At 35.2% G+C, this 12277-nt stretch overlaps 1 protein-coding gene across 2 annotated transcripts in view; it reads left to right on the forward strand.

The window, feature by feature from the left end:
• The window catches only part of NPR3 (natriuretic peptide receptor 3), an 81162-nt gene that overhangs the window by 45126 nt on the left and 23759 nt on the right, over positions 1-12277 (forward strand). For both annotated transcript variants that reach the window (XM_051969536.1, XM_051969537.1), the window contains exon 4: positions 9559-9694. In XM_051969536.1, coding sequence (XP_051825496.1) covers positions 9559-9694 — 136 coding nt within the window. The remainder of the gene's footprint in view (positions 1-9558; positions 9695-12277) is intronic.

Raw genomic sequence — 12277 nt, forward strand, 5'->3', positions numbered from 1 at the left:
CTCTTTCCTCTTCCCCTTTCCCTCTTCCCCAGAATTTTACTTATGAGCACTACTTGCCTCAAACAGTCCTCGCCCTTTAGAAACCCTCCTTCTTTCTTATACCTTTCCCTTACTATTTCTCTTTTCCCTTCTTTTTAGCCTACCCCTTCTATTTCCCCTTTCCCCTCCCACTTTTCTATGAGAGATGTTTCTTGGTAAAAATAAATATATATAATATTCTTTCTTTGGGCCAAATTTGATGAGAGTAAAATTCATACAATATTTGTCATCCTTCCTTCTTTCCCTCAATTATCATATGTTTTCTATATCTCTGAGATGTAATTTCCCTCATTTTACTTCTACTTTCCCCCTTTTTTTTCTATACATTCCCCTTTCCACTTCTAGTTTCCTTTTTATATTATAAGAGTAAAATCAGATTATACATGTACTCTGAATGTATACCCAATACAGATATACAGTTCTCAAGAGTTTTTTTTTTCTTTTTACCTTTTTATGCTTTTCTTGAGTTCTATATTTGGAGGTCAAATTTTTTTTGTTTAGCTCTGGTCTTTTCATCAAAAATAAATGAAATTCACCAGTTTCATTGAATGCCCATCTTCTTCTCTGAACAAAAATTTCTTTTTCCATTTTATCAAATCTATCCTTTAATGAGTTATTTTTTTTATCTCACTAAGTATATTTTGTAGTGAATTTTTTTCAGATACTTTCTGTATTGTCTTTTCCAAACTCTCTTCCAAATTTTTCATTTTCTTTCCCCATTTTTCTTCTAGCTGTCTTTTAAGATTCTTTTTAATTTCTTTTAGGAGAGCTTTGTGTGATGGGGATCAGGTTATATCACCTTTTGGGGCTTCATCTGGAGACAATCTGCTTTTAGTCTCCTCAGGTTTCAAAATCTGTTCTTCTCTTTCACTGTCTGTTGTCAGAGACCTCTTACATTTTTATTCATTTATTTTAAAAAGTTAAGATGTGCCTTTAGGGAAGGGAAGAATTTCCAAGCGGTGGCAGCTGCACTGGATCAGTGCTGATTCACTCCTGGTGCTGGATGTGTGTGGCCACAGAATCTGTGAGATTCTGGCATTTCAGGGTTCACTATTGCTCTTTTGTGTTTGTGTTGGATGTTTTATAGCTTCTCTCCCTATCTACTGGCTTGCAACCAGGATAGAGTGGCCAACATTGCTGTAGATTTCTGTAGATTCCTCTCCCTAGATTCTCTGCCACGCAAAATCTGTACCATCCCAGGGAGTCTGCACTGCCCCGGGACTTTGCACTATCTGTGCTGGCATTTGTACTCAGCTGCTTGTGTTTCACTGCCTCCCTCCCATTTCTGATTGAAACAGACCTTTTCTGGTCTGTTTCCTGTCATAGATTCTCTGTCCCACAGAATGTGCACCACCTCTGGACACTGCACTGCCCTGGGATTCTGTGCTGTCTTTACTAGCGTTTGTACTCAGCTGTTTGTGTTAGGCTGGCTCCCTCCCATTTCTGACCAGAAAAGGTCTGTTTCCTCCCCATGTGGAGACTGTGCTGCCCTGGGACTCTGCACTGTCAGTGCTGGTATTTGTACTAGCTGCCTCCTTCCTGTTTCCACTTGAAACAGACCTTTTCTGGTGATCTTTGAAATTATCTTCTGCTGATAATTTGTTGTATTCCTAATATTTGTGGGTTCTGCAGGTCCAGAGCTAATACAGAAACTGGTTTTGTAGTTAGTGTGAGAAGTAGAGAAGGCCAGAGAAAAATGTGTTGATTCCTCCATCTTTGCTCTGCCATCCTCCCTGTAAAGTATAAATTGAAAGGCATAATAACCAGAATGATAATTTTAAAATAATTTCAAGGAAATATCAGTTTGCAGATGTGTAATTCATCAGTGAGAGGTGAATAGGTGGCTCAGTGAATAGAGTACTAAAGCTGGAGTCAGGAAGAACCAAGTTCAAATTCAATCTCAGACACTTACTAGCTATGTGATCCTGTGTGACTGGGCACATTTCTTCATATCTGTATAGCTTAATCCATTGGAGAAGGAAATGGCAAGAAACTCTAGTTTTTTTTGCCAAGAAAACTCTATGGACATAGGGTCATGAAGAGGCATATGTGACTAAATAACTGAACAAAATTAGTACCTCATTACTCTACTTTCTTCTATACTTGTATTACTCACCCCTTTGTCCTGATCGTGCCTTGACAACTATAACCTTAGATTACCTACAACATTCTCCTCCTTAAGACCTTTACCCATGCTGCTGAATGGAGTTGGAGAAAATCACAAAACTACAATAATTGAATCCATAACAAATTTAGATTACATAATCTTAACTGAAGAATCTTAACACATAATGCCCCACTGAAGCAAGGCAATTCTTTTATACTTTCATAATAGATCCATTATTTTGCTCACCAAAGCATTTATTTCACATCTTTTCATCCATTTTCAAGCTTCCCAAGGTACTAACTCCTCCTTTCCTCTTAGCTGAGTCCTTACCCATATTTCACCAGAAAAAAAATGGAGGGAACTAAGAACTCCTTTTCTGTCTTCCCAGATCTCTCAGATGTCTTCCCTAAGATCTTTCCTTTCACTCCTATTTCATAAAGAAAACATGGCCTTTTTTGACAAATCACTTTGCACGTACCCTTGATCCCATCTTCTCTTATATTCTCTAGTAGATCATGCTTACTATCATTCCCATTCTTTCTCTAACCATCAGTCTCTCCCTCCCTATTGATTCTTTTGCTGCTGTCTACAAACTAGTCCAAATCTCCTCTATCCTAAAAAAAAAAAAAAAAAAAAAAAAAAAAAAACTTCACTTGATCTAACTATCCCTGCTAAAGCAAAGGACAAAAAAATTGTCATAGCCTTCTTACTGTTCATGGCTACATTCCTTGAGAAAGCCATAATCATTAAGTGACTCCATCATTTTACAGATAAGGAAGCTGATGTTCTCAGTGATTAAGTCCATATTCACACTACCAATAAGTGTCAGAGGTAGAATGTGAAGCCCAATTTTTCTGACTCCAAGTTCAGCACTAAAGTTGTAGCTAAAAGGAAGGTTGGCTCATAGGTACATAATTGGAAAGTCCAATGAAGGATTTGACAAATTTGGACTTACCATCTATCCCTGCCAAAAACAAGAAGTAGCATTTTATAGAACATTTGGTCATTTTGTGTTTTGGTAATTATGATAAACATAAGCAAAAAGACTATTATAAATATAATTACAGCATCTGTAACACCTCCCAAAGCAGAATCTGAGAAGGGAGAGAAATTCTCCAAAGAATTTATTGTCTGCAAATTTAGACAACATATATATGGATACTTTTTGGTTTCAGTATAGAAGTAGCATAAAGAAGAATTGCAAGAAATAAAATGTATTCCAAAATATAGTTCAGGACAAAGAAACAAGCAAAGACCATGGTTTCTAATGTACATGGAAACCTCAATCCTATATATCAGAAATATTTTTTTCATAAAGATTGTGTAAAAACTATACATAATAAGCAACAAATAATATGAAAAAATGAAATTAAGTATATCTTTTAAAACAGGAAATATAATCAATTACTGACTGATATAATGTTTGAATCAGCTGTCCATATATATACTCTATATACTTGTTAAAACAAAGGACAAAAAAATTAGAGGAAAGAATTAAAGTGAGTTAAAGTATTAAAGTAGCATGAACTTGATTTAAAGAAACTGCCGGTGCAAAAACAAAAGCAAAAATGGGAAAGGATAAAGGAATAAGCATCTATCATTAACATACAGAAATAATTGACATGAAACAATTATTATGAGGAAGCTAAAAGAGTCTAGAAATCTTTTCATCTAGAAAACACTTGAATTTCTTTGCCAAATTAAAAGATATGTCAGCATAAAGCAACAACAGTTTAAAATGTAAATTTGTTAGTAAGGTCTTACAAAGAAGAAAGGTGAAATATTCCAAGCTATATTATTCATGTTGTATTCATGTGTTTTGGGCCAGGGTTCTTAATCTTTTTTCACTCAGGACCCCTTTTCACTTGAGAAATTTTTACACAACTCTGTATCTATAGATATCCAAAATAGGTATGCAAATCAAATATTTATTGATAATAAGTCATAATTTCATGACTGCCCACATCCAGTTAATTGACCCCATTCTCCCCATAGTTTAAGAAACTAAGCTTTTGACAAATCTAAAACATTTTAGATTGCAGAGAAGTACCAACCAACATAAATCAAGGAGGTTTTCTCCCTGAGAAGTTCCTCATACCAATGAAATCACAGGTCCCCATATCACTACCCATTTCTTTTAAAAACAAAGAAGAGGAGTAAAGGTAAAAACAACTTTTACAAAAAAAAAAAAAAAAAGCTTGGTAAATGTCCACTCAAATCAAAATTTCCAAAAAGTACAGAATGGTGAAAATGGAGAGAGAGTTAAAAAAGAAGAAAAATGGAAAAAATCAGTAACGATTATTATGGCAAACTCTTTTTAAGGAGAGTAGAACTATCATGTTTAGTTTCTACCATGTGAAGCAGCATGGAAGATACATGGAAGGAGTGCAGGGATTTGGAGCCAGATGACTTAATTAAATCTACCTTACTACCTTTGTGACTTTGGACAAGTTACTTAAATGTTCACTGCCTCAGTTTCCTGATTTATAATAAATCAACCAACCAAAATGCATTAAGTGCCTACTATGTTTCAGATGCTCTGTTAGACACTGTGATACAAATACAGTGAATTGGGAAAAAAAAACACCTACTGACAAGCAATTTACTTTGTAATAGGATAATATATATGTAAGTTTTTGTACAAGAAAAATAAAGAGAATAAAAAGAAGTTAAGTCCAAAGTACTTAAATACAAAGTAGTTTGAAAGGGAGGGCATTAGCAGTTGCCAAGATTAGGAAAGTCTTCATGTTGAAGGCAGAGTATAAGCTTCATTTTGAATTCTGTGGAGTATGGTGGGGAACGAAGTGTTATCCAGACATTGAAGAATGTCCATTCTTCAAAGAGACAAGAGATGAGACATGGGGCGTTATTTGTGGCAAATAGAAAATACCAGTTTGTCTGGATTGCCAAGTATAGGGGAGTAATATAAAATAATCATGGAAAGTTTCAACCTGACAAGGTTATAAAGGGCTTTAAATGATAAAAGAAGAGTTTATATTTGATCCTAAAGGCAATCAGGGAGTTGATTACATAGGTGAGTGACAAAATCAGATTTGTGATCATGTAAAATCGCTTTGGCAGCAATGTTGAAGATGAACTGAAGTGTGGAGAAACATGAGATGATTAAAAAACCATTGTATTAATTAGGCTAGATTTTAGGAAGGAATTGTAAAACTAAGGGATTCAACTAGATAGTTTCTAAAGTTCCTTCCCACTCTTGGTGTCTCAGGTTGTTTATTTCACCATATCAAAGATTTCCTCTTCTTCCCCAATCACCCAAATTCACAGACAGAAAGTAAAGGCTACCTTTCAGCTGCAATCTCTGCCTTTGCTTCTGCAGAGCTGGTGATCCAAGACTGCATCTTCAGGGCAGAAGAACACATTATTACATAGGTGGTCATATTGCTATAACAAGAGAGTTTCTACCTTCTTCTAGCCGTTACTACTCTTTACAAATGCTTTTCATTCTTTGTGGTGGGGGAGTTTGGGAAGTGAACTTTTTTTTTGAGGAGTCTTTGCAAACCTTTTGCAGAAGATAGAAAATTTGTATCCTCACTGAAGGCTGGGAACTAAAGATTTATAATAGGAAGACAGAGTCACCATATTATTTATTTCAGTACATATGAATACTACAAAGTAAGAACCAGGCAGGATTTGATATTGTTTTGCATTTAAGTAGCTTTCTTCTGATAAACACCAAGTGATTTACAAGTGTTCTCTAGATTTAAGGATCCTGGGGAGTTAATGACAAGGACTAATTACTCCTACTTTAGAGAAGAGCTGAGAAGTGTCTTTCTTTGCTATTATGTTGAAAGTTGTGAATACAAATGTGTGGTTCAGAAATGGTGATTTAATAAAAAAAGCTGGAGAGATCTCTAGAAGTAAAGCAAAGTTTATTTATTATACATTCTTGTGAGAAGGGCGTCCCACCCATGGAGCAGACAATCGAAGGGAGGAAGCCCCATAGGGGATAGGGTCAACACTTTTAATCCCTAGCAAATATCCCCTCCCACCTCTAACCATCCTTATTGGCTGAGGATCTTACATTCTAAACATGGGAACTACCCAAGAAATTGAACTTGACCAATAAGTACATAGTTGCCCATAATTTGACTGAAATAAGGAGATGCTGATGTCGTGGGAGGATAGCAGGAAGGGGACTTAGGTATGCCCTGGACTCAATCTTCAAAGTCTAAAAGCCTACTCAAACTCTGAAGTAGATGAAGCCTTACTCGATTTTTACAACTGTCTTGAAAGATCTCACCTCATCTCATTCACAAGCATTAAGGATTCCCCTGAATATAAGATTGTTTTATAAGAAAGGGGAGGGGAGAGAAAAAGAGAGACACACACATACACAAAGAGAAATATTAACATTTAGAAATGCTTTATTTCATAAGTTATTAGTCATCACTCATTGCTCAATAAATTATTATGTTACTACCCTCTCCTGAAATACATGGTGTAATTGATGAATGTTATTAGTAAAGAAACCAAATGATGAAAATCCCGTTCTTCCCAATACTATAGTAAAGATTCTGACCAATTTGTTACTTATATCTAGTAAGGGTCAACACAGGAAAAATATGATAAAACTATGGATAACCTATATTAAATATGTTCTAACTTTGAAATGTTAGAGCATAATCTCATTTCTCCCATGAAATTTCCCCAAATTGAATATAAGAAAGATAATGACTCCTACTTCATTCCAGTGATAAACAATTAACTACATAGTACAAATATTTATCATTCATGATTTGACTGTCATCCTGGGGATATTTCTTCATTCAGTTTATAATCTCAGTGCACTTCTATGACTATTCTGTTTGTCTCTGACATCACTATTATATGGCTTAGATGGTAAATTCCTCTAACATCTGCATTATGTCTCTTTAATGTTATTTGGACAGTATTCAGCATCAGCCAAATCAATTTAGGTATTTAGGAAAGGCTTGTTTATAATAATTGAGGAAATATTTTCTAGGACTGAGAAGTATGAAGTCCATGAACAGTTTATCCAGAGGATCTCTTTTCCTGAGGCCAGTGAAAATAATTCAGTGCATATTTAGGTGCAGTCTTGATATAGAAATTATTTTTAATTTCCATATGGTCCCCTAATCCACCAGGAAAGAGAATTTCAAGGACAACTTGATGTTAAGGTGCTTTTTTCCCCCTTCTATTTTTGCCTTTGTACTTCCATATACTTATTTTCTTCCTTAAACTTCAAATTTCCAGTATCTAGAATGTGTTAGGAGGCATTCCTTCCATTAAAAAGCAAACCTAAGTGTGAGGATTTGCTACTTGTGAAAGAATCTCAACACTAGGGTTTTGCTTCTGGCTTGAGGCCTATGAGGTAGGTGTTATGACAGATTTTTGGTATCAAACAGTGCTGCTAACAGGTCTCCACCCACAGCTGGTCTCACCTGTGCTAATTGTGTCCCTAGAGGGAAAGAGAAAATTAGCCATCTGTAGAGAAAGAGGGGGATGTGTCAGATTCACTTGCAAATTAAGTTGGATTTGAATACAGCACTAGAAATGAGAATCCAAGTGGACTGTTTTCCTCCAGTATTAAACCTTTCACCTATTTATTTTTATATTTATGTTTTTATGTAGATATGCTATTTTCCCCAATAGAACATTAATTCATTGAGGACTTGAAGTATTTTGCTTTGTCTTTTTATCTTCCATATCACAGGGCCAGATACATAGGAGATGCTTAATGCTTGATTGATTAATCAGGAGAAATTAATTGCAAGTATTTTCATGTACATTAATTTCATGTATGATACAGGAAGTTCCAACATTGCAGAGAGCAAGAATGGAATACCAAAAAGAGGGAGGAGACTCTACCATGGGAATTTTTAAAAATTGGAGTTGTTAAAGTATGCCTTTTTCCCTTTTTTTAGATATTAATGTGAAGACTTACAATATAACTGAATGGCATTTATTAAAATTTAGTTACTTTTTCATACAAAAAAAATTATCTCTAAGACTCTGATTGCTCAACTGAACATTTCATGATTTCTTGGAAAATCTATACCCTACACTACTAGGCTTATATCCCAAAAAGATTTTAAAGAAGGGCAGGGGTCCTGTATGTGCAAGAATGTTTGTGGTAGCCCTCTTTGTAGTGGCCAGAAACTGGAAACTGAGTGGATGCCCATCAATTGGAGAATGGCTGCATAAATGTAGTATATGAATGTTATAGAATATTATTGTTAGGTAAGAAATGACCAACAGGATGGTTTCAGAAAGGCCTGGAGAGACATACATGAACTGACGCTGAGGGAAATGAGCAGGACCAGGAGATCATTATATACTTCAACAACATACTATATGAGGATGTATTCTGATGGACGTGGTCCTCTTCAGCAATGAGATGAACTAAATCAGTTCCAATGGAGCAGGAATGAATTGAACCAGCTATACCCAGCGAAAGAACTCTAGAAGATGACTAAGAACCATTACATAGAATTCCCAATCCCTCTATTTTTGTCCATCTGCATTTTTTATTTCTTTCACAGGCTAATTATACACTATTTCAGAGTCTAATTCTTTTTGTACAGCAAAATAGCTTTGGACATGTATACTTATTTTGTATTTAATTTATACTTTAACATATTTAACATGTATTGGTCAACCTGCCATTTGGGGGAGGGGGTAGGAAGAAGGGGGAAAAGTGGAACAAAAGGTTTGGCAATTGTCAGTGCTATAAAATTACCCATGCATATAACTTCTAAATAAAAAGCTATAATAATAATAAAAAAGAAAATCTGTATCCTAAGTTCACAAAAGATAATTTTACACCAATCAATATTGCCCAGTTGCCCCTCTTTTTTTCTTATGTTCTTTGAGGTAGTGATTTTAAGATGAACTCAACAACTAGTGTTAGAAACTTGGAGATTTGTTCTTATCCCTCCCAGAAAGCCATTCAATAGCTGACAAAGTCATAGAATCCAAATATGAATTTAATGATTAAACTCAGGCATTGTAATACTGTGCAGAAGAGTTCCCAGGAACTTTAAAGCAGAAATGATAGACCCTAGGGGAAGCTAGGTGGTACCACATTGCACAGAACATTGGTTCTGGAGTCAGGAAGACTCATCTACCTGAAAATCTCACCTTAGACACTAACTGTATGATGCTGGGCAAGTCACTAAATCCTGTTTGTCTTAGTTTCCTCATCTATAAAATGAGTTGGAGAAGTAAACAGCAAACCACTCCAGTACTTCTGTCCAGAAAACCCCAAATAAAGTCACAAAGAATCAGACACAATTGAAAATAACATAACAACAATACATATTTTCCTAAGGCATAAATGGGGTTAATGATCAAGATCCTAGTTAATATTCATTAAGAGAAATAATTTGGCACTTGGTCTCAGCTAACTGATATTATTACCTTTTCAGGTTAACATGTTTGTGGAAGGATTCCATGATGCCATTCTTCTCTATGGTCTGGCTTTACATGAAGTGCTGAGGGCTGGCTATAGCAAAAAGGATGGAGGAAAAATCATACAGCAGACTAGGAACAGAACATTTGAAGGTATGAATTCATTGTAGCATTCAGAACAGAGTTGCAAAATTTGAGTTCTAATTGATGCTATAGAGAATTGATATGAGAATCCCCTCTTTGGTCAGAGGCACAAGTCTAATGAGAAAAGAATTCACAAACCCAAAAAGTTTGATTGGAAAAAGGGAAATTTATTGGCACTGAGAAGTCAGCTTTGCTAGGAAGGCAGACTTCTGAGTGGCAAAGTCCTGTTAGGGAAATAAAAGGCTATAACTGAGAAGAAGGTCTCTTCACAGAGGGCAGGTATCCTGGTAGGCAGCTGTGCCAAGAGGAGAGGTCCCTTGACAAAGCATACTACCTCGGACTTCTGCAAAGATTTGGAGTTTAGAATTGTCCTTTATAACAGTCTGAGGCTAAGATTTCCAGTTGAAAAGAGAGCCAATGCCCCCAGGCCTAGATACTTCTCTTGGAGTTTGAAACCACTCAATATCAGACCCAGAACTCCAATTGAATAAAATTCCTGAAGATCCCGCTACCCAAAAGATCAATGGGGAGTGATTTGCCCAAGATCTCCTGTTGAATGAAGCCATTTATCTTAGAACAAGTTTGTCTGGAAAATATGCTTCTTTCCAGACTTTTTGGAGTTGGAGACCCCGAATCTCCCTTCTTTTACAGATCAAAGGAGACACAGTTTCAGAATAATTATTTTACAGATTAAAGGGGACACGGTTTCACACCTATCATAATCCTTACTCTATTTGGGACAAGTCATCTAACCTTTTGTCTCATTTTTCTCATTTTAAAATGTGAATTATTGTAGAGTCATGGCCTACTTCATATACCTGTTGCAAAAACAAGTGAATTATCTGAACAAGTGATATACAATTAAAGATAACACAATTTTTGTTTACTAAACTGAAGAGCTGTTCTTTTTTTGGACAAAAGGGTGACTCCAAGTCTTGTTCATATTGAGGACAGAATTATCATTCCAACTGACTTAAGTAGAGATCCTTAGAGCTATTAGTCAAGTATGTCTTCTAATCTTTGCTGTTACCATGGAGTAAAGACTGCTTTTTATTTTTCTTAAGAGTTCATTTTTCAGGTCTGAAAAAGGAAGAAAATATTATTTCCTATCTTAAAGATGGTTATTTTAATATAAATCAGGTCAATGTAATACGCCATTCAGCCTGGGATGCCCAAGTGCTTCAGAGAGTCGTGGTGTTATGGATCTATCCAGAATGATGAGAGTTGAATTCATAGTCTAGAGTTATAGGGCAGGGCTCACATAGCAAGACATACCATTTAATATTGCTTCTTACAAATGCATGCGAGTTTTATATCAAAATTCCCATTTATCATGGTGCAAGTTATTTACTTTATGACGTCAACTCACATGTGTTATAGCAAAAGCTCAAAACCTCCCTTGAATAGTAACACATACTCCAGTGGATAAAGCATATGATCTGAATTTAAATCCTGAGTCTAAATTACCCACATGATTGGTGATGTTAGTTCATTTCTTTAGACCTTAGTTTATTCATTTGAAAAATGAAAGAATAATTCTAGAATATATCTTTTTCTACCTACAATCTTGTAACTTTCATTTCTTTCCTAGATTTTAAAAATACTTTGTCCTGGTCCATTTTTCTAGTTCTATACTTATTACTTATGCAAAAATGTATAAAATATTCTAGACAGATTTAAAAAAAACATATTTCTTAGGTAATTCTCTCCTTCAAAACTCATTGAGAGTGTCACAATAATGTATCTCAAATCCCTTCTTTGTCTTTGAAAATATTATATGCAGTACACCATTTTGATTCACATGATATTAGGTTTTGGCAATACCATAGAAGATGAGAGATTGGGTAGTTTGGAGAAATTAGAATCAGGAAAATTCTAGATTTGAATCTTAGCACTGTCCCTTCTTACCTGCTGGAACTCAGGCAAATTCCCTGTCCTTTGTGAGTCTATTTTCTGATTCATAAAATGAGGAGAATATGATATTTGTACTATCTTCCTTATGTCAGTTATAAGAGAAATGCTTTTAAAAACTCTGCTGTGATTTTACAATATTCCCCAAGTACAGCAAATCATAAAGCAGATATATGTTTTATCCATTTAGGATCTCAGTTATAAATATGTTTTTGGACAAGTAACTAAAATTACAACTTACAAAACAAGCTACAAATAAGTTTGAACATAAGACCAAATTTTATTAATATCTTGTTTTTACATTACCTTACATTCTCCATGCATCCCTCTCCATTATCCCAGAGAAACATCCCTATAACAACAGTGACAATGATTACTAAAAAAAAAAAGAATAGGAAAAATCAGCAAAACCAACCAACTCAGTGAAAAAAATCTGATACTATATTCAGTATTCTACACCTCTGGACTGTCACCTTTCACCTGCCAAGAGTTGGTGGAGGGTTTTTTCCTAATGTCTCTTCTTTGGGGCCAAACTTGATCTTTGTAATTTGTTTCGATTCTTTTTGTGTTATTGTTTTTCCCATTTATATTGTTGTATATTTTTTCCCAGCTCTGTTTACTTACTTTATGTCAGTTTATATGTCTGTGCTACTATTTCTTACAGCACAAGAATATTTAATT

Source organism: Antechinus flavipes, chromosome 1 (genome assembly GCF_016432865.1).
Source record: "Antechinus flavipes isolate AdamAnt ecotype Samford, QLD, Australia chromosome 1, AdamAnt_v2, whole genome shotgun sequence".
NCBI lineage: Eukaryota > Metazoa > Chordata > Mammalia > Dasyuromorphia > Dasyuridae > Antechinus > Antechinus flavipes.